Source organism: Ochotona princeps, chromosome 5 (genome assembly GCF_030435755.1).
Source record: "Ochotona princeps isolate mOchPri1 chromosome 5, mOchPri1.hap1, whole genome shotgun sequence".
NCBI lineage: Eukaryota > Metazoa > Chordata > Mammalia > Lagomorpha > Ochotonidae > Ochotona > Ochotona princeps.
The window spans coordinates 12521851-12546453 of record NC_080836.1 but is presented as its reverse complement, the minus strand read 5'-3'; the positions used below and the strand labels follow the sequence as shown (position 1 = coordinate 12546453).

The 24603-nt window shown below is 51.2% G+C and overlaps 1 protein-coding gene across 2 annotated transcripts in view; it reads left to right on the top strand.

Moving 5' to 3' along the window:
- STEAP3 (STEAP3 metalloreductase) overlaps nt 1-18883 on the top strand; it is a 31833-nt gene extending 12950 nt beyond the window's left edge. Inside the window, exons 2-5 of one of the 2 annotated variants that reach the window (XM_058664401.1) lie at nt 3005-3504; nt 4292-4819; nt 13557-13721; nt 18455-18883. In XM_058664401.1, coding sequence (XP_058520384.1) covers nt 3005-3504; nt 4292-4819; nt 13557-13721; nt 18455-18736 — 1475 coding nt within the window. In that variant the 3' untranslated portion in view covers nt 18737-18883. The remainder of the gene's footprint in view (nt 1-3004; nt 3505-4291; nt 4820-13556; nt 13722-18454) is intronic. The other variant, XM_004589344.2, reaches the window with a different exon arrangement.
- The last annotated feature ends 5720 nt before the right edge of the window (nt 18884-24603 follow it).

Here is a 24603-nt window from a genome sequence, read left to right as displayed (position 1 = left end):
CCCCAAGTCTCGAGGTCCATGCCCATGGCTTCTCTCTGCCTAAGGAGGCAACTTCAAGGGTGACCCCCAAACACCTCGTGATGCCATGTCTGGGGTTCAGCATGCACTGATGGGCAGGCAAGTGTGACATGTCTCTTTAGAGCCCTGACAGTTTCAGGGTCCTAGGATTGGTGCATGGCAGAAGGAGAGCCAAATGCAAGCTGTCCAGCAGCAGTGCCTGGCTCTCCTGGCTAAGCAGCCTCAAACAGGATATTCAGCACCACCCTGCCTGTTTGTCTTCTAAGGGCACATAGTTCCCAGCCTATACTCAGCTGGGCAGGGCGTGGGGACGATGCAGGCCAGAAAGATATTGTCATCTTTAATGATGGCTCTTCTCCACTCCCCACCCCACCCACCATCACTGGAAGATGCCCCCAGAACCAAACAGAAAACACCTTGTCCCATTTTGCAGGCAGGTCAAGCAGGAGCTGAACAGAGGGAGGTCCTGGCTGGTGCCCACCATATCTGTGCCAGAAGTGACAGTGCCTTAAGTCTGCCTGTCCCTGCTATCCTATAGGAGAAAGTGGGCTGAGTCTCAGAACCACCTGATTTAGTTTTTTCAAAGGATGTGTTTGAAAAGCAGAGAGAGAGAGAGAAAGTGAGATCTTCCATCTGCTGATTTATTCCCCCAAGGACTTCATCACCCAAGGCCTGGCCAAGCTGAAGCCAGGAACCAGAAACTCCACCCAGGTCTCCTATGTGGATGTCAGGGACCCAAGCACTTGGGCTGTCTTCCACTGCTTTCCTAGGTGTATTAACAGGGAGCTGAATCAGAAGCCAAGCAGCTAGAAATCGGTGCTCTGGCCCGCACTTCAGGCATCTACGTAACTCACTGCACCACAGTACTGGTCCCTCAGACTCTGTGTCAGAAACTGAGAAACTCCCACACTGGGCACTGTAAGACAGGAACTGTGTTCTTGGAGTTGATCTTGGGTGTGGTGGCGCCATTATACTGACCCGTCTCAGCCCATGCCAACCCAGTCCTGCCTCTCTCCCAGGCATCTGTACATCTTACTGTCCTTAGCTGGGTGACAATACTGAGTGATGTTTGGGTTGCAGAGCAAACACCATCCCCTAGGGCCATTCCTCCCCTCACTGACCATCTGGGCCCTTGGAGCAAGATCCCCATCTTCTCTGAGCCTTGGTCTCAGAGATAGGGGAGACTTGTACCTGGTACCTGCCGTTCTTGTGAGAGCAACATGACTTTCCCTGGAGCAAATAGCAAAAGGTCAGACAGCAGGGTTGGCAGGCCATAGGCGATCCAGACAGAGGAGCTGCTTCTACCCAAGTCACAGTTTCTAAAAACTATCAATGGTCTAAGATATAGTATGGGACACTTGCCTGGGTTTGAGTCCCACTCAGCTTCCAATCCCAGCTTCCTACTAACGTGCACTCTGGGACGCAAACAAGCAGTGGGTCAAGTAGCCAGGTCCCTGCCTTCCATGCAGTTGATCTGGCTTGACTTCCTAACTCCCGGCTTCTACCTGGCCCAATATCTCTTCTGCCTCCCTCTTCTCAAATAAATCAAAACAAAGCCAGAAAGCCTAACAGGGTTGTGATCTCTGTAAACAGGCTGGAAGTTGGAGCCCAGAGAGCTGTAGGAACTTATCCAGGGACACACAGGGGATTCCTGGCAGAGCCCAGCCACAGCCTCCTGGACCTTCCATGAGAGCCTGTCCTTCAGTCTGCTGTGGTTCATTCCTTGTTCAGAGGGTACCAGGGAAGTTGCTCTGGGAAAATGAGAAGAGGGTAAATGCTACACCTGCTGTCTTATCCACTCCAAGCAGGACTCCTGCACCCCCTCTGTCTACCAGGCTCCAGCAGCCCATGTGGCTGTGGATTTCTGCTCAGTGTGATGCTCTTACAGGCATAAGAGCAAGTGACCTGGGGCTACAACAAAAACTGGTTAGATAGACATACTGTCAAAAAATATAGGGGAGGGGCACCGCTGTGGCAGGTTAAACCACTGCTGGTGATGCCAGGATCACATATGAGAATACTGGTCCAAATCCCTGCTGCTCCACTCCCAGTGCAGCTCTTTGATGCTCCACTCCAAATCTGCTCTCTGCTAATAATGTGCCTCAGAAAGCAGCAGAGGATGGCTGACTCAGGTGAGGGCCCATGTTGGAGTTGCCAGCCCCTGTTATTGCAGGCATTTGGGGAGTGACCCAATTAATACATTCTTTTTTCTTGTCTGTCCTTCTGTCTCTTGTCATCCTGCCTTTCACACATACATCTCTTTAAAAAAAACATAGGAATTGCATTCATGCTACCTTTTTTATACATGCATGCTTCTTTCATAGCACATGAAATAACAAGACCCAGGGAAGGTCTAATGCCTACCTTAGCTTCACAATAGTGCTGATTTTGAAAAGTATTTGGAGAATCCTCAGAAGTGAGTGTGTGCTGTGATGCAGATCAGGTGACTTGCTATTGCTGACGCACTCGCAGGCTCTGCTCATGCTCCCGTGATCATCTGTTGGCTTGCACACTTGCCTGAGGCAGCACGTGTCTGGTAGATGTTGGTAACAACTTAAATGTCATCTGGGGATTCCTCCATGTTCACTCATATTGCAGGTTCCATGGGGGAGATCCTAGGATGCCCCAGTCTGTCTCTAGACCTCATTCAAGGCCAGATCTCCCTAGTCCTACCCTTGTTGAAGACTGGGGTTACAATATTCATTCCTTCCTTCTGCAAATGTGAATACTACCCAGCAAACAGTGAGAGCCAGAGTCAGATACATCCCTGCCTTCGGGCTGCTTAACGTCAGCCTAAGGCACAGTGTGAGAGGTCAGTCCCAGAATGCAAAGCAAAGCCAAACACAGGACCAGTGTTTATTTTCCCATCCTCAAGATAATGCCCAATGAAGTCATGTTGTTAGGTGACCACTGGGAGAAGGAAGGAGGTAGGAGTGGGCCTGGTCCAGGAACCCCTCGCTGAGCAGGTATCGGTCTTGTCTTACAGCTACTGGGATGTCGGGAGAGATGGACAAGCCTCTGATCAGCCATTGCCTGGTGGACAGCGATGGCAACCTGGCTGAGGCCCCCAGCGGGGCCCCCAAAGTGGGTATCCTGGGCAGCGGGGATTTTGCCCGCTCCCTGGCCACTCGTCTGGTGTGCTCTGGCCTCAGTGTAGTGGTGGGAAGCCGTAACCCCAAGCGTGTGGCTGGGCTGTTCCCCGCTGCAGCCCAGGTGACTTTCCAGGAGGAGGCGGTGAGCTCCCCAGAGATCATCTTTGTGGCTGTGTTCCGGGAACACTACTCCTCGCTGTGCGGGCTCAGTGACCAGCTGACCGGCAAGATCCTGGTGGATGTGAGCAACCCCACAGAGCAGGAGCATCTCCAATACCGCCAGTCCAATGCCGAGTACCTGGCCTCCCTCTTCCCCAACTGCACCGTGGTCAAGGCCTTCAATGTCATCTCTGCCTGGACCTTACAGTCTGGCCCCAGGGATGGAAACAGGCAGGTAGGTTGTGGGTGGATGAGTGGGGAGTGGGGTGGGTGAGAACAGTTGTCTTAAGAATAAATGTAAATGGCACATTTGCACTGAGGACCTCACTCACTTTTTACAGCAGTGTCTCCACTAATCTTGCCCCTACTGAGCAAGTCCATTTGACAGAGCAGGTAGCCGAGGGTCAGATATTGCCCTGGTCCTCCTCCATCTGGTCTTCCACATATGTAATAGGGGTCCAAGAACTTGGTCCATCTTCTGCCCTTCTAAGCACACTAGCTGGAAACTGGACTGGAAACAGAGTAGCCAGGGCTCAAACAGGTGCACTGATAAGGGATGCAGGTATCCCAAAGTGGGTGGCTTAGCCTGTTCTGCCACATATCATCCCCACAGCTGGGGTTCTGAAGAGGAACTGTCAGTGTGTCCCAGGGTGGGCCACTTAACCAGCCCCCAGAAAATGGCTTTCATGCCATTTCATGCCAAAGACCAGCTACATTTTTCTGGAGCAAGCATGCCAGACTCGGTGTTACATGCACAAGAAAGTACATCAATGCTTCTAGCCCCAGTGGCTGCCCGTTGGATATTTTGCCAATGTTGGTGAATCAAGCAAGAGACTCACTGCCAGCAATTTCTGTCCTTGAGTGGTAGACCTTCTGAGCATCCCAGGCCAGAGGCTGGGAGATCACAGAGGAATAACTGAAAACTTCCTCACACCCCCATCCCAAGGTACCGATTACTGCCAGCTCTGCAGTTAACTGAGCCCCACATTTGTCTGATGATCCCCCTTCTTATTTCCTACCAGGTACCCATCTGCAGTGACCGGCCGGAAGCCAAGCGTGCCATCTCAGAGATGGTACACACCATGGGCTTCACACCCATGGACATGGGCTCCCTGGCATCATCCCGGGAGATAGAGGCCATGCCCCTGCGCCTCCTCCCGGGCTGGAAAGTGCCCACCCTCCTGGCCCTGGTGTTGTTTGTCTGTTTCTACGCTTACAACTTCCTCCGGGATGTCCTGCAGCCCTACTTGCAGGAGGGCAAGAACAAGTTCTACAAGATGCCCGTGTCTGTGGTCAACACCACACTGCCATGCGTGGCCTATGTGCTACTGTCGCTGGTGTACCTGCCCGGTGTGCTGGCAGCCGCCCTGCAGCTGCGTCGCGGCACCAAGTACCGTCGCTTCCCCGACTGGCTGCACCAGTGGCTGCAGCACCGCAAGCAGATCGGGCTGCTCAGCTTCTTCTGCGCTGCCCTACATGCGCTCTACAGTTTCTGCCTCCCCCTGAGACGCTCGCACCGCTATGAGCTGGTCAACCTGGCCGTCAAGCAGGTACGTGTTCCAGGTCCTGCTCCTTTCACACCCACCCGGTGCCACTGCCACCACCATCCAAGTACCAGGTGTGTCATGGTGCACAGGTGCAGCTCTATGAGACTCTGTTGAGTGTAGATCCTGCTCTAAGTGGGCAGTGTCCGTCACCTCCAGCAGAGGAGGCAGAAGGACTGACACATACTGGGAGCTCCTATCCGTTCGTTTCATTTCAAGATGCCATAATGGGTGGGACTGGGTCTGGGCCAGAGCTAGAACCAGGGGCCCAGAGCTGGGGACAGAGTCTAGGTCTCCCACATGTGGCAGAAACCCAACTTCTTGGGTCTCCCAGAGTGTGCATGAGCAGAAAGCTGGGGCCAGGAATGGAAATGGGAATCTAATCCAGGCACTGGGTGTGTGAAGCAAATGTCTTTTTTTTTTTTTAAGTTTCAATTAAAAATAAATTTATTCGAAAGGCAGGAGAGACAGAGAGAGAGAGAGAGAGAGAGTTCTTTCATCCCCTGGTTCACTCCTCAAATGTCTGCATCAGCTGCAGCTGGGCTGGCCCAAAACCAGGAACAGGGAGCTTCCTCTAGGTCTCCCACATAGGTGTAAGGTCCCACAGACTTGAACCATCCTCTGCTACTTTCCCAAGCCATTAGCAAGGAGATGAATCAGAAGTGGAGCAGTTGGGATATGAACTGGTGCTCATATGCAGCCAGAGGCTTAACTTACTATGCCACGGTGTCAACCCCAAGGGAGATAAGTGCCTTAACTGGTGGCTTGGCCACCAGGCCAAATACTCATCTGCCCACCTCCAAGATTTTGACTGTCAGTAAGCAAAACAAAACAGATGGAATTCTTTACACTGTGTGGACACAGCCTAGTTGTTGTGGGCTTATGGCAAACACAGCAGAAAGACATGTCCAAGATCACGAGTGCTCATGAGTGCAGTACAACAGGGAAGGGCAGGGAGTGTCGGTGGAGGGATGTTTGGGGGAGGCCTTGCTGAGTGAGTGGGCAGAGACCAGGGGAGCCAGGTGGCCAGTGGAGGCGCAGGAGAAGGTGTTACAGGCCAAGGAGTAGCAATAGTAGAAGCACGAGGTAGACATGATCCTGGCATACTGCACAGCAGCCAGGTGGCCTGTGTGGAGCCAGCAGTTCTGTGGGGTAGAGGCCGAGCCTGGGGGCCTTAAAGGCCAAGGAAGGGAAGCCAGGGGCCAACAGAGGGGCTTAAGTGAAGGAATGAGGAAACTTCTGATGTTTGTCCTGCCCGGCAGAGAGAGTCTAAAGCAAACCCTGGAAGGCCAGTCACAAGGAGGCTGTGCATGAACTTGAACATGTGGGGGAGTGGAGACTGGGAGTTGGATGGGCAAGGCAGGGACAGGTGGTCCAAAATAACTCCGGGTTGGTGGTCTGAGCATCGGGGAAGGTGGGCAGGCTGTCAGAATGAGTAATTTGAGCTTGGGTTTTTATTGTTATTATTATTATCATCATTTTAATTATTATTATTCGGTAGACTGCTTTGCAACATTCATTTTTGGAAATGTTATGTGGTGCTCTTGAGCTAGCTGTGGGAAGCTGTACAATTAGGGGCCACGCCAGGTAGGGGGACAGGTGATGTCACCCAGCTCTTGCATTCAAGGAAGCACACCCCACGGCTCCCTGCCGAACCACAGGGTCTGCAGCAGCAAAGCACGTCCATGTCCAAGGTCAGTGCACGAGTCCTGCCCAGTCTAGGACCCCACTCATTCCCACCCCTCGTCCCTGCCAGGGCATCCCTGAAGCATCTATTCCTGCCCACATGTGCCAAGTTGCCATTCCCTCGGAGGGCATGGCTCTGGTGGCCCAGCTCGAGGGAACTGTGGCCCTCAGCCCCTTCCTGCCGTGGTGGGTACCGGCTCCCCTGCTGGCAGTTTCTCCACTGCCCCATCCTTTGGCACCCACAGATACCTGGCATCCTTGGCATCCGTGGGCTGAGATTCTCTGAGGAGGAAGGAGGACCTGCATGCTCCAGGCACAGAAATGCTGGAAATGAATGGAGGGAGAAAAAAGTAATAGTCAGGAACCCTTAAGAAGAACTTGCTGTGTTCCAGGTGCCCTTCCAGGAATTGTGTGTCCCCACCCTGAGCTCCTGTCACCCTAAAGGCAGTTACTGTACCACCCTGCAGCTCAGAGGGATTAAGTCACCTGACCAAAGTCACACAGCACTGGGATTCTAATCCATACTCCTAACCTTATGGCTTTTCCTTTTTTTTAAGATTTATTGCTTCTGGGCCTGGTGCAATGGCTCAGTGGATAAATGCTTGCCTTACACGTGCCAGGATCCCATGTAGGCACTGGCTCATGTCCCAGCTGCTCCACTTCCTATCCAGCTCCTTGGTTATGGCCTGGGAAAGCAGCAGAGGATGACCCAAAGCTTTGGAAACCTGCACCTGCATGGGAGACCTGGAAGAAATTTCTGGCTCCTGGCTTCAGATCGGCTCAGCTTTGGCCATTGTGGCCATTTGAGGAGTGAACCAGTAGATGGAAGATCTTTTACTCTGTCCTTCCTTCTCTCTGTAAATCTACCTTTCTAATTAAATTAATCTTTAAAATATTAATTATTATTATTGTTGTTGTTATTATTATTATTATTTGAAAGGCAGAGTTAGAGAATGGGGGAAAGAAATGTTCTATCTGTTGGTTTACTCCCCAAATGCCTGCAATAGCCAGAGCCAGGCTGGTGCAAAGCCAAGAGCCAGAAGCTTCTTCCAGGTCTCCCATGTGGATGCAGGAGTCCAGTCACTTAGGCCATCCTACATTGCTTCCCCAGGCTCATTACCAAGGAGTTATATCAGAAGTGAAACAGCTGGAATTTGAACCAGTGCCCATATGGGATTCTGACACCAATGCCAGAGGCTTTACCTCCTCTGCCATGTCGTCGGCCTTTACCTATATGGCTTTCTGCAGAGACAACAAATCCAAAACTAATAATCGAAGGCTTCTCTCCTCTCGGGTCACTCATTCACTGAGCACCTGCTGTGCCTCGTGGTTGTAGAAAGGAATAAGAGAGATGGAGCTGGCCCTGTCCCTTACCCCAGCTATGGTCTGGAAGTCCCAAGGCCAAAGCCCTAGACTCTGGTCCTCCAGAGCATCAAGATCTTAACCTTGGCCGCATCACCAAGGCCTTGGAGGTGCAGAAGGAGCTCTCTCTCGTACAGCTGATATTTTCTTTGTTCAGAAGATATTTTCTTGCTTCTCTAAAGAGCAGATGGCTCAGCAAGAAACTCCGTGGGGCTCCTCAAGGATGGGGTATGGGAATTGCTGCCCAGGAGGTGGCGGATCCGAGGGGAGGGACTCATCTCTGAGTTGGCAGTGATGAGGTAGGTAGCCTTTGATGCTGTCCACCCCCGCTACTTCCCATCCCTGCAACCCAAAAAGTGACTTTGTCTAAATTCTCTGCCTGGCCAAGAGCTCGCCTGGACATCGTGTGAACCCAGAGCCCAAAAGGGTGTACGCCAGGTCATTTCCTCTGTGGGACCCTGGCAGGCCCTGGTGGAGGTTGCCAGGCAACCACTCCCCTCTTGGAGGCAGGCTGCCTCCCTGGAGACACACAGAAGGCCTGCTATACAAAGGGCTTGAACTTGTCCTGAGAGTTCTCAACAGCAGTCCTCACTGTTCCCTTCACCTGCCCACATCCCAAGCTCCTGGGAGAGGATATGGGGAGTCTGGGGAGATGAGACAAGGCAAGGGTTCAACTGTAGCAGTCTAGAAGCTACATGAACCTGGAGACGGTCCAGCACAGGCTCTTGGTTTTGAGGCTAGGCTCCCAGGGTGTTCTGCCTTGGCATGCGGCTTTCCATGACTCTCTCAGCCCTCTGGGTAACAGGAGCAGCTTGGGCCCGATTCAGGAAGTTGCTCCGGGATTTGCTGAGGGCCCTCAAGTCTGAAGAGGTGGCGGGAGGCTGTATCAAGAGGCACAGAAAAGCTTTGAGAGTGAGTTTGTCAACAGGAAGATGGCCCACAATAGCAAGCAGGTGGACAGGGCTGTCTGAGTGCTTGTGCAGGAGCCCAAGGGACCGCATTCCAAGATCTAAAGCAAAGATCAAGATCAAAGCAAGCGTTTAGGCTGCCTGCTGCTTTCCTGTTCCCCTTACCCAGATCTCATCAGCACATGGCTGTCAGCTGGGAAACCGACTGTGCCCTGTCACTGCCCTGAAGCCTTTATGACCCCTCCTGTCTTTGGAGTCATGGCAGACCCTTGGCAAGGGGGCCATGCCCCATCCCCTGCCTCATCTCCACTTGTCCACTGACGTTTCACACGCTTCTAACGTGTCATTCCCTTTGGTGTGAGGTGCCAACCCTGGATGCCAGGGTGGGGTTCCAGCTTCCTGGTTTGTTTGAGTTGGCCCAGTCCTGACTGTTGCAACCATTTGGGAGGATGAACCAGCAGATGACGTAATTCATTTTCTCTCTCTCTCTCTTTCTGTGTTTCCTTCTTGTCTCTGCTTTAAAATAAATAAACTTATTTTTATTTTTTAAGATTCAACATAATTCATAGATAGAATTCTAAGATTATGATGATATTCCCTTCTTTTCCTCCTCTTCTGCTTCCTCTCTCTCTCTCTCTTTTATAGATAGCACATTTTAAAATTTACATCAGTGTAGGGCTTAATGCTCCACCAAAGGCTAAACAAATGAAAAGCAAATAAGACCAGGGCCTGGAGTGGTGGCATAACAAGTTGAGTTATGGGTGCTGATATAAGTGTCAGCTGCTCCATTTCCAATCCATCTCCCCACCTATGTGCCTGGGAAAACAGCACAAAATGGCTCAAATCCTTGGGTCCCTACTCCTACATGGGAGACCCTGAAGAAGCTCCTGGCTCCTGGCTTCAGCCTGGCGGAGACCCTATAAAGATGACATGCCCCCTGCCCTGTCCCTGAATTGTATTAACCTCCTACAGCCTGTGCCCCTACTTCCCCTGGAATCTGTTCTGCTGTGTGCAAGTACTTTTCCCCACACCCTGCTTGTCACCCACGTGCGTGGCTATCCTTCTGCTGGACTTGCTATCTTGTGATTTGGTCAGCCTCATCCTGAGATCTGTGGTTTCTAACAGATGATGATGATGTGTGTGTGTGTGTGTGTGTGTGTGTGTGTGTGTGTGTGTGTGTGTTGAGTGACTGATGGTGAAATGGACCACCCCCAAGTAACACCAGGCGTGGTTTAAAATCAATACCTGTGAAACTTGGGGCAAGATCGAGTCAAACTGCCTGGCTGTCATGGAGGCCAACAGTACCAGCTACTTTGTGCATGCTGTTGACACAGCAGTGCTGTTAACCACAGAAGGGCCAGTCCAGAGCCTTGTAACTTCTCTCTCGTCAGCTTCCAGGCCTGAGGCACTGCCACACAAGCTGCCCCTACAGCCTCCTCTGGGTTGGCAGGTGGTGGGGCACTTGCCACTACCACCCACTCTGCAATCAGCCTCACCGACCCCTACGCACTCATCCTGTGGCACCTGGCCTGCCTCCCAGAGGGTGAGAAAGCCCCACTGTGGAGTGCCAGTTCTGATTGTTAACCAAGCCCACCCTCCTTGGCCAAGCTGATCTGTTCCACATGTGGGAAAATCAGGATTAAAGGGACAAGCTGGCTGATCTGCCTTCAGGAGGCACTTGGCATGTCCCAGATCAGGATTCCCAGCTCTGACTCCTAACCCTAGCTCCTTTCATATCCTGGGAAACAGCTGTGATGACTCGAACCATTGGGTTCCCGCTGCCCGCATGGATGGCCTGGATTTCCTCCCTGGCTCTTGGCTTTGATTCATTGGGGACGTTTGGGGAGTAAACCAGCAAGTAGAAGTTAACTCTGTTTCTCTCTCTCTGCCTTTGCCTCACAAACAAATAATTTTTTTTAAAGTCTACAGTGTAGGTAGCCAGGTATGCCCCCACTCACTGGAGCACTCTGGATGCAGCACCACAGCTCAATAAGTTGGGAACAAATCTTGACAGACAGGTCTAGGTACTTAAGCAGGCTCCTCGCTGTACATGGTTCATCTGCCCACCCTTTGCCTCCTTCCCAAGCATCTCTGCAGAATGGAAATGCTAGAAGGAAAAAAAACAAAAAACAAACAAACAAAAAAACAAAAACCTTTGCCAGGCACTGTGCTGCACGCTGTCATCCACAGCCTGATGTGTGGCATGAACTGCCTGATCGCCCCGACATGCAGACAGCAGTGACTAATGAGGTGCCACTGAAGAACAGACACCTCGGGAGAGCCAAGGGAGGAGGGGGTGAGAGCTGGGCACCACAGCTACCATGGGGCCCTCACTGTCCTCTGTAGTGCCGCCTTGGCCGCACCTCCCAGCCAAGGCCAGCTTCCTTCCATCCCTGGAGACACACAGGAAAAAGCAGAGGCATAGCCTCATCCATATCTTCCAGTTAGAGAAACTGGGCCAGATGTGGATGCTAGTCTGGACAAAAAGAGGGGGTCACGGGGCTTGCAATGTTCTTTAAAAATTTTATTTATTTATTTATTTATTTATTTATTTATTTATTTATTTATTTATTTATTTATTTGAAAGGTAGGGTTACGAAGAGAGAGAGATCTTCCACCTACTGGTTCACTCCCCAAATACCCACAGCAGCCCCCAGGTGGGACCAGAGCTAGGATCCGGGAGCTTCATCTGGGTCTCCCTTACAGGTGCAGAAGCTCAAGCTCTTGAGCATCTTCTGCTGCTTTTCCCAGGTGCATTAGCAAGAAACTGGGTTAGAAGTGGAGCAGCTGGGGTTCAAACCTGCACCTATATGGGAGCTGGCACTGCACATTCCCAGCCCCAAAGCCGTACATCTTTTTAAGAAGAAGACTGGGACCCCCAGACTCTAGGTCTTCCATGACTCACAGACACCAACATTAGCCAGCCTGCCCTAAAATAGAGTCGAGACAATTGTTTCCTCCAAATTACAGGAAAAAAGTGCCGGATGAGTGGCATTTTCCATTTCTTTCAACTTTCTATCTCCTAAGCCCTTCAGCAGTTTGTTGCTCAGCCGCTGGATTCATCATTTAATATTTTACCTGGTAACTGGGCTTATGTTCTTTTTTGGCTGCTGCAATAACTTTTCAAAAACCTCAAGTGAGTCACGGGGTCTTGGAGGCAGTAACTGTCTTGTTCTGCAGAAGAGAGGACTCAAAAGACCTGCACTTCCTGGTTTTTCAGCTTCACCTGCTACCTGGGCCAATTGTGGGATGACATTTCTAATGCCAAGACCTTGATCCCAGTTCTTGCTTCATGTGTGTGCTGTAGTGGCTCAGCTCTGGGCACTTGAGATGAGAGAGAGGAAGGGTTGAAATCTTGGGGCTCACAGAAGTTCCAAGGTATCCTAGCAGTCATGGAGGGAGTGGGACTCAGAACTCAATGAGGGCTGCTCTGTTGTCTGTATCCCCCGGGACTGGCGCACACGGCAGGTGTTTCCTAAATGCATGGAGAAGGAGGTCAAGGTCAACAGGAGGTGACCAGGGAGACTGGCCCAGTGGGAGACAAGTTGGGAGAGGAGGCCATCAGCGGGGCAGGAGCTGGACAGAGGCTCTGCCCTACAATGGATCCACCGAGTAATGGAATCACACTGGCTAGGACTGTGTTTCCTGCAGCCAAGTCAACTTTCTGCTCTTGGCTGATGAGACTGCTCTTGGCTGATGAGACTGCATTAGAAATGTCATCCCACAATTGGCCCAGGTAGCAGGTGAAGCTGAAAAACCAGGAAGTGCAGGTCTTTTGAGTCCTCTCTTCTGCAGAACAAGACAGTTACTGCCTCCAAGACCCCGTGACTCACATGAGGTTTTTGAAAAGTTATTGCAGTCTGGTCCCCAGGCAGATGTGAGAAAACCTGGAGAATCCATTGTCTTTGGAGGCACACCACAAGGCTCTTCATCCTAGCGCTGGTAATTACGCATGACTGTGGGTGTAAAATGGGAGAATGGGGGATTTCTATCTCATGGGGCAGTTATGAGGAGTATTTTCTATTTGAAAGGCAGAGTTATCAAGAAAGAAGGAGAGTTAGAGAGATGGTCCTTCCACTGGTCCACTTCCTACATGGCCACATCAGTCAGGGCTGAGCCAATCTGAAGCCAGGAGCCAAGAGCTTCTTCTGTGTCTCCCAAACACTTGGGCCAACTTCCACTGTCTTCCTAGGACATTATCACAGAACTAGATCAGAAGTGGAGTAACCAAGACATGAGTGATACCCATATGGGATGCCAGTGCCACTGGCAGCAGCTTTATCCTGCAATGCCACAGCGCCAATCTCAATTACGAGGATTAAGTGAGTTAATGCATGATGGGGCAGATGTTTGGCACAAAGGCGCAAATACCATATCCCACATTCTGGCACCTTGGTCCAGGTCCTGGTCCACTCCTGATTCCACTTTCCTCGCAAGTGTGCACCGTGGGAAGCAGCAGGTGATGGCTCTAGGAGTCGTGACCCTGCCACTCACGTCCAAGACCTGGATGAAGTTCCCAGTTGTTCTTGGCTTTGGCCCAGCTCAGCTCTGACTGTTGACAGTATTTGGAAAGTGAGCTGACAGTTGGGAGCTCTTTCCCTTTGTCTCTGCCTTTCAGATAAAGGAGATGAATACACCATAGATCAATAAATCAGTTAATATCTGAGAAATGCATAGAAGACAGCCAAACCCGGGTGAGATGCTCGGCGGGAGCAAGGTGCAGTGGCTGATGCTCTCCGAGGTGATGCATGCCCAGGAACTCATGGCTTTCCTTCTGTCTGTGCCAGGTCTTGGCCAACAAGAGCCACTTGTGGGTGGAGGAGGAAGTCTGGCGGATGGAAATCTACCTCTCTCTGGGCGTGCTGGCCATCGGCACGCTGTCCCTGCTGGCTGTCACCTCGCTGCCATCCATTGCCAACTCACTCAACTGGAGGGAGTTCAGCTTCGTGCAGGTAAACTCCACCCCCTTCCCCAGTGCTGTGCTGTGGTTTTTCCCACCTGAGCCCTCGGGTGGGGTGGCGGGGAGGGCAAGCTCAGCCTCCTGACTCTAGCGCAGCACATCCCAGGACATGAGGAAAAGCTAGAACAGAGCACGAGATACTGAGCAAAGCACATTCAGTTTCCATGGTTCTTGAGTTTCCTAAACAAAATCGTAGTATTAGCCATCTGGGATTGGAGAGAGCTTCTCTTGGTGTGAGCAGAACTGGTGAGCTGGGGTGAATGCGCCCCACCTACCACCTGTACTGCATGTCTCTAACACTGCCCTGCTCTTGAACATGGGTATGTGCAAGGTGTTAGGACCCTGCCTCCTGCGAAGGACAGCCTTCCTAGAAAATCTAGAGCAGGGGAGGTACACTGTCCAATGAATCTGAGAAAATATCTGAGTGAGTCTAATACACTTCGGCAGATCCATGAGTTGTGGGTGAGGTGGGGTCTAAAGCCCCAGTCCAGGTCCCTGCAGCCCAAAGATAGGTGTAAATAGGGTGCACAAAATGAACAAGTTTATTTAAAAGGTCATATGTGGGCATCGCTCAGGAATTGAAGGGGCCGGGGAGGAAAGGACGGAGATGGTTCGCAGGGATAGAGAAAGAGAGAGACAACTTCCTCTCAGTTGCTGGAATTAGGAACAGTGAGGAATGGCTTCCTGGCACCTGTCCTAAGTCCCCCAGGTGACGGGAGATGCATCCTGGGAAAGGGGTCATTTGACTGACAGATAGGCAGCTAGGATTCCATAGGACCTGGGAAGTAGGTCTTACAGCTCAGAGCCCTAATCTCCCTCCCTGACTTATTCCATATCAAAACAGCCCTCCCTGTCTTATCACATATCAAAACATCCCAGGAACATCTCCCGGCCAGCAGCCTCCCTCCCTCCCTCCCCAGCCTGTTAGTGGCTAAAGAAGCTGAACACATTTGTTTGTTCAGCAAGCACTGACTGAGCGCTTACTGCACGGGAGAGGAAAGGAGACAGGCAGAGTCACGTTCTGCTGACAGCGACAACAGTGAAGGGACCAGTGTCTTACGTTTCTTTGCGCATCTCCCACTGTTGCGCACACAAGGAATGTGGTCAGTGTTGGTGGATTAACTCATCCCCTCCTGTGGAGGGGAGCTGACTCACGCTGGATCCTGTCTTGCCTGGAATCAGGGCAGACAATGGCTTTCCTGTTCTCCCCAGCCTCTGTGAACAAACATCTGTCAAGCCCCTTCTGTGTAGAGCAGGAATGCTGAGAGGCAGTGATGGTGCAATGCTGGTACACAACCCAGATAAATGGTTCCTAATGGAGAGATGGGGGGAGGCCTGACCATACGGTAGTACAGAGTCATGTCTGCGGATGAATCTCACTGTTAGCCAAAGAGGGGGCCTGCATGCATTTTATTTATCTGCCACTAAGCCCCTGGGTCACGCACCCAAATCTAGGATTTTCCTGTTCCCAGCTGGAGTCTCCTAGGTATATCGTTTGTCCACAATTAAAGCAGGACTGGAGGCGGTTCCCCTAGCTAGCCAGTCGCTCCCTTAAGCAGCTAGAGATTACCTGCCGGGGCTCAGGCTGCCAAGGGAGGAAAAAAAAAAAGAAAAACCAAAAACTAGCGGATTTGATTGTGTGAGCAGAAGTGGCTGGGATGGCAGTGGTTGCACACTGCTTTGCATATTGAAGAGTCCAAATGAAAATAGGAAAGTCTTCTACCATGGCCAGTGTGTGAGGGGAAGTGTAGTGTCGGAAGGCAGGGTTTTACTGAGGGAAAACAAAAGGTTCTGCACTCCACCTCCAAAACCCAGCTGCTGCATCTCCTGGGAGCACTGAGCCGGAAGAAGCCCCATCGGCACCTGGGGAGCATGGGTCCCCTCCCCACCCCATCCATGACCTTGCTCTGTAACCATGTCCACTCCCTGACCCTCAGTTTACCCCCGGAAGGAAGGTTCTACAGGGATTTGGGGAGCCACAGCAAGAAATCATGTGTAAAGCATTTTGCTATTAGTCCTAGGGTATTGGCCCCATTTCCCTTGGCCCCAGCAAAGCCACCAACTGCCCATCCTGATTTCAGTGGGCGGCAGCAAGACAATCAAGAGGTCGACATCCCAGGCAATGTTTGTGAACTACAGTGGGCACATATTACTGGGTCAGGCATGTCCAATTGTCCTGCTCCATCAGACACGTTCACTCCCTCCCCAGTGTGCCTGGGTGCACGCACGTATAGTCAGGAGGGTTTGCAATGGGCAGGATGCATGTAGACACCCCCTAGTGGCCACAGCCAGGTGATTGCTGAGAGAAGCTATTCCCTTCTCCCATCAAGAGGCTGTGGCTCAGGGAACTTGGCTATGGGGACGTGGTGGCTATAGTTGGCAGGGTGCATGGCTCCCCACTGGGTCTACAATGATGGATTTCTCTAAACGCCATCGCAGCAGTGAACTGACTTGATGCTGGTCCCCTGCACCTTTTTCTTCCTCAAGCTATTTTCAACATTTTCATTTTGCCATGTTTCTTCAGACATTTCTGTTCGGTTCAGGCTATGCTAAGTGCTCTTCATTCAGCCATCTGATGGTCAAATTCACCCACACAGAAAAGCACAGTTTTCGGCTCTGAGCACCTAAGTCCACTGGACTGAGAGGCCCTGCCTGTGCCCTTGCCCGCCCCAGCCGATACATGCATTAATGACAAAGACCAACCTGACCCACGATCGGCCACAGGCGCTTCTCGCCACAGTAATTGAACACCGCCAGTGGCCACCCCTGCCGACCCAGCTGCTGTTCTGCTTTGCTAACAAGCTTGTGTGTGATAAAAATGGCTCTCGCCCCTGGGGTTATTAATTGCCCCATGACAACGCCTCTCCTTCTTTTGGCCTTCATTGGCTGTTCTGTAATGTTAAAGTTCTTGCCAAGGAGACAGAAAGTGTTGGGAAACACACCTGCCAGGAGTTTCAAGGTGCATTCCCCCCCAGTGGAACTGACTCCTCCACCAGCAGTGGCAGGGAGTGTCAATGCACCCCTCTTACCCGCTGCCGCAGTGGGACTGGCCCCTCCGCCGACAGCTCTTGCTGTAAACCTTCTGTCATCTGCACTGGGCATGAGAATGTGTTAGGGGGAGGGGCTGGCCCTTGCTAGCTGGGTCCAGGAGCAGTGTCCTTACAGTGTCCCCTGGCAGGATCACAGGTGCCCAGGCAAGGGGGCCAAGGACGGTGCTCCACATGGGCACAGCACTCCAGGGAGACACTTGGTTCTTCCAGGGGTTGCCAGAGCTGCTTCCTGCAGTTGTGGGCGTTTTCATTCCTACTCTGTCTGGAGGCATCCTGCTGTGCGGAGTGTGGGCACCCAGAGGTCCTCAGTGGATCTAAGGAGCAGGCAGACCAGAAGTTCTCCAGCCTCCTAACCCAGGCCTGAGGACCCCGCATACTTCTCAGCATCAGCATCATTGGCTGAATTTTCACGACTATCAGATGCCAGAGCCTCACCCCAGACTTCTTACTGGGATGAAGTCTCTGGAGGTGGGGCATGGACACCCACAGGTGTGCAGCTGCTGGGTCCGAGTGTGCACCTGCCACTGAAAGCTCTCAGGGGTAGAAAGCACCTTCCAGCTGACCTAGCCGTGCCAGTGACTCCACAGTGAGTAAGGGTGGGAGGGTCATCAGCTTGGGGACCTCAGGGTGAGTGACAGGTGCTGGGGCCTTGTCCCACCTTGGTCATGCTGGGGACCTTCTCAGTCTGCCACAATGAGGTCAGAATTCAGAAAAAGTAGGAGTCACTTGGGTTGTAGGAAATCAGTAAATTTAAAAAAAAAAGATTTATTTACTTGTTTGAAAGGCAGAATGACAGAGAATGAGAGATCGTTCATCTGCTGGTTCACTTGCCAAATGGCTGCAGCAGCCAGCGCTGGGCCAGGCAGGCCAACACCCTAGAACTCCATCTCTGTAAGATACCTTAACATCAAATCACTTTCAACCTGGCCTTGCCTAGTGCCAGATGTTAGCTGTGAAATGCTTTTGGTGATGCAGCCAGGCACTTGTTACTGTGTTATATGTTAAAATACATGCAAACTGGTGGCCTATGTTGTGGTGTAGTAGACTGAGCCTCTACCTGTGGTACTGGCATCCCACAGTTCATGGTGCCGATTCAAGTTCAGACTGCCCCACTGTTGATTCAGCTCCCTGCTGATGGCCTGGGAGGCAGCGGATGATGGCCCACGTGCTTGTGGCCCTGCACCCATGTGGTAGACCTGGAAAAACTTCTGGCTCCTGGCTGAGGATCAGCTCAGCTCCGGCTGTTGTGGCCGTTTGGGAAATGAATCGGGATAGATGATCTCTCTCCATCTCTGTAATTCTACCTTTTAAATATGTGTGTGTTTGTGGTGTATGTGTATATATACATATATAGAGTGTGTATGTGTGCATGCAAAATTGTCAGTTTTTTTAAACATTTTGGAACACCTAAATTCACCTGGCAGTCACAAGAAGTGCAAATCACACCTTGGGAGGGGGAGGGGCGTTGCTACCAAATGTGCACGCATGTATCAGTTTCAATGGTGTAGAAGCATTGTTCCCATTTTCCAGCTGGGAATCCTGAGGTTCAGAGCAAGGGTAAGACTGGGATTTGAAACCCGAACCCTGAGTTCCATAGGTACTGTTCCAGCAAGTGAACAGAGGAGCCATTGTCATAGCTGCTCAGACCTCATTGCCAACCTCTTTTCCTCCACAGTCCACGCTGGGCTTTGTGGCCCTTGTGCTGAGCACCCTGCACACGCTCACCTATGGCTGGACGCGTGCCTTCGAGGAGAGCCGCTACAAGTTCTACCTGCCGCCCACCTTCACGCTCACGCTGCTGGTGCCCTGCGTTGTGATCCTGGCCAGAGGCCTGCTCCTCCTGCCCTGCCTCAGCCGCAGACTCGCCAGGATCCGCAGGGGCTGGGAGAGGGGCAGCGCTGTCAGGTTCATGATGCCCACCGACCCGGCACTGGTGGAGAAGACCAGCCATGTGTGAGGGGCCACATGGGAGCCCTCGCCCAGAAAGGGGACCTGCTCTGCGTGTGTGCGGGCGTGTGTGGGTGCAGTTCTTCTTCTCTGGGTGGTGTGGGGGCCGGGGTCATTACACACAGACGGGTGTGGTTGAACTCCCTGGGACAGCTGCAGGTGCATGCGGCAATGTGTGCACAACACACATCTACCTGATGACCACAGTGTCTGTACAACACTTGTTTCCCGTCCAGAGCGAAATTTACATCTGTTTACCTACCAAGTTGGCTCTTTGAGATTTCAATGTGCAGGTTTCAATGCCAGGGGTGGATGTTAGGCAAAGAACAGAACACTCCTCTGTGTGTTGCACCTTGTGCAGGGGAAGCTGTGACTTGGCTGGGTTCCCATTCATGGATGTCCCTGCCACAGCCCTCTTTCCTCTCTTGCCAAGACTTGTGCTGAGCTGGTGCTCAGGGCAGGGGGTTGGAGGGGTGTCAAGGAGGGGCAGGGAAGACAACAGCCCTGCCTAGAGTCCAAGATGAACTTGACTTGCCATGGGTGGGGGTAGAAGTGCACTTGCTCCCATCCCTCAGCCTTGGGCAGCAGTGGGAGGCTCGGGGCACCTGGAGGGCTGGATTCTGGGTCCTGTGTCTGTGTTTGTCCTTTGTTCTGATGCTTCCTGTGCTGGGCATGTGTGTTTTCTGGTTTGTTTGGGGTTTTTTTGTGTTTTTGTTGTGTTTTGGGGTTTTTTGTCTCCCCTAAAAGTCAGAGCAAATCAATCCTCCTGCAAGAGTATGAGGTCCCCTCTCGCCTGGGTTACACTAATAAGCCCTGGTTTGAGGACAGGTGCGATCTGTCCCAGTGATAACTGCCTTGGCCACCTCATTGTGCCTTCTTACCTCTCTGGTCCTGGGTGAGAGCATCACCCCAGGGAATGCCCAGAGCGGATCCATTAAGAGTCAGCCAGATGGACAACTGGGAGAGTCTGCCATGAGGGCCACAGGACCGCCCCATGGACAACGAACAGAACCCCTTCCAATGGCCATTGTGCAGAGCCCTACCTTCCGTTCACTCTAGAGGAGCCAGCCTGGCTGCAGACTCCCACCTCTGGGCTGCAGTCTGCCTCCTTTCCCTGTCACTTCGCTGTCTGTGGCTTCAATGGCTCATTGTCAACGACACTCTTTGAAAATATTACTCTTCGTCTTGACTCTTCCAAGAGAGAAAGAGAAGTCATATAACTTTATTGCAGGAGCATTGTGATAAAATTGTTCTGTTTTGTTCTGAGCTGTTGGTCACCTCTACTGGTGCCTAATGTATCCATTAAACTTTAGTCTAAGTAAGTCTGTATAGGGAAAATCATAGTAAATAAAAGATTCTGTACTGCAAACTCCCATGCCAGATGTTCCCAGGTGTGGAGGCTAGTCTAGGATGTATCCTATCCCCCCATGGATATGGGTGTCTGCTGGACTACATTCTAATTAAGCAGGGAGAGGGAGAGAGGTTCTTTGCTAGGCGAGGCTGCAAAGTCAAAAATGCTTACTGCTGCACCAAAGCACAACAGAGTGGCCCATGGCCAGTGTCTTCTGCTCATGCAGCGCCCTTGCTCCAGCCACCAGGGGAGGCAAGGCAATCTTTGAACACAGAGCAGTGGGGTGGGTACTCACGGGTGTCCTGGGCTGGGAGCTCTGTCTGTGGGACAGAGAAAGCAGGGCTGGTGACATGTACTGGCAAGTGCAATGCCAGGCCTCTGTGTCATGAGCCTGTCAGTGCAGCACACTGGAATCCTCCATTGGAGAACAAAGAGGAAGTTAAGAAACCCAGGGTGGGATTGCCCTGTGAGGCCCAGGACAAGTTTGTCCCATGAGGCCCAGGACAGAGAGGGTGAGGCAGTTTGGGGCGCTGGCTGCTTCCTGTTAGGAAAGCCACCAAGCAGCAGTCTGTCTTAGGAAATGACCCTGATGGAGCGGTCCCTGGATTACAGCATTGTCCTTATAGCAAAAACACCAAGGCAGAGCAGAGCCCAGTGCATTGCCTTCCCCACAACCCCACCTGCCCACAGTCCTGCTGGAGGGCTCATCAGAAAGGGGATAACACCATGGTGAATGGCAGGAGAGAGCAGGTGGGGCAGAGGGCCTGTCACTTGCCACTGGACAATCAGCTCATGAGAGCAGGCGGCGGCCATGCACTTGACCCTGAGTTTGCATCTGCTGCTCTTCTCTCCTACCTCACCAGGCAGTCAAACCCCAGTAGAACAAGTCACTCCCTGGGAAACTCCGTGTGCCCCGGCTGCACAAGTGCCTCAGCCCACACGCTCCCCCATCTCATCTGTGCAGTCCAGTTGTTCCCCCTGTAGAAGCTTGTCTAAGCTGCAAAAATAAACATCTAACCTTCCCAGAGTGTCATGCTTTTCTTTCCAACCCATGGATCCCGAGCCCTCTGATTAGAACCTGCTGGCCAGCGGGCTACTGGGGTGAACCTGAACTGTGCAATGCTGGCCACTGGGGCAAGGCAGATGTGTAGCACAGCCGTGGGTGTGACAATGAGAAAGTAGGGGGAGAGGGGAAACCAGTGACCCAGGCCAGTTTGCGGAGTGCATGGTTCAGCTTGCTAGCAACATGTGAAGCAAGCTACTTAGAAAAAGAGGTTGATTTGGACTCAGCACCTCAGAGGTCCGAGTTCCAGGGGATTAGCCATAGGTTTGGTCACCGATGAAGATGGCAGTGGTAGAACTTGGAGCAGGTGCAGAGGAAGGATCACAGGGCAAGCAGGGAAGTGGAGAGTGGCTGGACTTGTCTCGGGCATTTGTAGCTGATCACTTGCAAGTACTTCTCCCAGGAACCTAAGGACCGCCACCCACAGGAAGCCGACTTGCTAAACATCCTAAATGGGTTGGGCCCTGCCCAATAGTAGTGGCTAAAGTCCTCACCTTGAACGCACCGGGATCCCATACGGGCACTGGTTCCAATCCAGGCAGCTCTGCTTCCCATCCAGCTCCCTGCTTGTGGCCTAGGAAAGCAGTCAAGAACGGCCCAAAACCTTGGGACCCTGCACCCTCATGGGAGACCCGGAAGAGCTCCTGGCTTTGGATTGGCTCAGCTCTGGCCGTTGTGGCCACTTGGGAAGTGAATCAGTGGATGGAAGATCTTCCTCTCTGTCTCTCCTGCTCTCTGTATATTTGCCTTTCCAATAAAAAGAAATAAATCTTTTAAAATTTTTTAAAGAAAAAAAAATTTTAAAGAAAACATCCTAAATGGGTTATTTCTACCTTCTTAGTATCAACTCCTACCCGTGTTAAGAGCTAACTCTTCAAGCCAGAGCAATAAGTCTCTGCAGGGCCCCAGGCAAGCTGGGAAGGCCTCAAGGAGGAAGCAGCATCTGCTCTGAAATGGTGTGAAAACTTGAGTATTACAGCCACCAGACTGTTTCAACGTACAGAAGGAAAATTAAGAACTCACATGCCGAGAGCTGGGTGAAACCCACAAATCATCTCCCCAGGAACGGGAACCAAAAGAAGGCCATGCAAGTTGGAGTAAGAGTTTTCTAGAGCAAGAGCTGTGGCCAGGAAATAACGCCATCATGCAGGCTGCTTGTGCTCGGTGCTGGGAGAGCTGGGTTGGCAAGGAACTGATGAAATACATAAGTGAGATATACCCGCTGGGAAGGTGCGTAGCACGAGACCTGAGCAACAGGCCCAGTAACTGGCAGCAGTTGGAGAGAGGAAAGATACCACACAGCCAACTGGTGAGAGGAGTCTTTGCAAAGGGCAACTGAGTTAACCCCTTGGAACAGAAGGTTTACACCCTGGGTCATTTTTCTACTCTCCACACACAGAGGATGTTGGCGCCACTAAAGCAGAAATGCACAAGCCTGTCAGACCAGCACCAGCATGTTCCAAGGAAGGCTTTGACAATTCCTTTTTACAGGGCCAGCACGTTAGGCTCAACTGGCTAATCTTCCACCTCTAAGTGCTGACATCCCATATGAGTACCAGTTCATGTTCTGGCTGCTCCACTTCCCATCCAGCTCCTTTTTTATGGCCTGGGAAAGCAGCAGAAGATGGCCCAAAGTCTTGGGATCCTGCACTTATCTGAGAGACCCAGAAGAAGCTCCTGGCTCTTGGCTTTGGATTAGCTTAGCTCTAGCCATTGTGGCCACTTGGGGAGTGAACCAGCAGGTGGAAGATCTTTCTCTCTGTCTCCCCTTCTCTCTCTGTAAATCTACCTTCCCAATGAATACCTAAGTCTTGAGAGAAAGAAGGAAGGAAGGAAGGAAGGAAGGAAGGAAGGAAGGAAGGAAGGAAGGAAGGAAGGGAAAGAAAGAAAGAAAGAAAGAGAGAGAGAGAGAGAGAAAGAAAGAAAGAAAGAAGGAAAGAAAGAAAGAAAGAAAGAAAGAAAGAAAGAAAGAAAGAAAGAAAGAAAGAAAGAAAGAAAGAAAGAATAAGAAAGATCCTTTGTTACTCACTGACATGAAATTTGGGCATAATACAATCTTTCCAGGCATACAAGTATGTAAAGTCCATTTAAAGCCTTAATTAAAACATGAAGTAGAAATAAAGACAAAGTAACATACTAAAATATACCTCATGTATATATGAGTACATGTATGTACTCATCATTATCATCATCTTACAAGAGTAATATTACTAAGTAGAAATGCAATGACTCAACACTGACATTGTTGGGCCTCCTGCTTTATAACTGACATTTTGAAGACAAAGGCTAAAGGTGTGTGTGTGCATGTGTATGAGCATGCAAATTCTGTCTGAAAGTGCTGAATGTTATGAAGAAGCCAAGTTGGGTAAAGTTCAATCAAGACCAACTAGATTCGGAAGTATTGGCACTTCTAAAAATTTCAATGTCATGTTGGGAGCAGAATACAAGTAGGGCAGAGTAAGAAGTCATGCAACAGAGACAACGATCCTGGGTACTTTTTTGGAGTCATGTTGTCACAAGAGGACTGGGCACTGCAGGGGCATGGTGTTGGGATTGGAGGAGGGTTGGTAATTTCTCCCCTGGTTCTGACTGAGCACGCTTTAAATGTTTCCGGGAAGGAACAAGAAGGAAGGAGTTGTTATAGAGAGGAAAAATCAAAATCCCAAAGATACGGGAAAAGCTGAGGTATAGGGGGCAGGTGCCTTCAGAGAGGAGCAGCAGCTTTGTTCTGTGTCCCTGCTGTGAATGCCAGGTCCCTTCTGAGCAGGTTGTCCATGCCACCTGCTGAGAGTGACAGGCATGGGAGGACATTTAGCTCTGAGGGATAAAAAGTTGAAAAATAATTGTCTGAAATAATGAGAAAGGAGTTGACCCAAGAAGCATGGCAGAGCTTTTCTTTTTTAAGATTTATTTATTTTTATGGCAAAGGCAGATTCACAGAGAGAAGGAGAGACAGAGAGGAAGATCTTCTTTCTACTGATTTATTCCCCAAGTGGCCGTAACAGCAGGAACTGAGCAATCCAAAGTCAGGGTCCAGGAACTTCTTCTGGGTCTCCCACATGGGTGCAGGGTCCCAAGGTTTGGGCCATGGGACATGAACTTGTGCCCACATGAGATCCCAGCACATGCAAGGCAAAGATTTTAGCCACCAGGCTACCATGCCAGACTTACGGCAAAGCTTTTAAAAATAATAATAATAATAACAGTTTCTGTCTCAAGAGAAACGAACCTGTTTCCTGGGAAGCACACAGAGGACTTTGTGAAGTTCCCCACTCCCGATTTCTGTGATGATTCCAGGCAGTTTATCTGAGTTCATGTTGAGCTCTGATAGGTCCTTGGAAATGCCCTTGGCCGCATCTTGGTTTTCTCTGCTCAGAGACGCAGATTCACAAATGGAACTTTTGATGCCCTGGGCAACCAGGGAGCCCTTGTGGGCCGATCCTCCCAGCTAGCAAAGAATCAG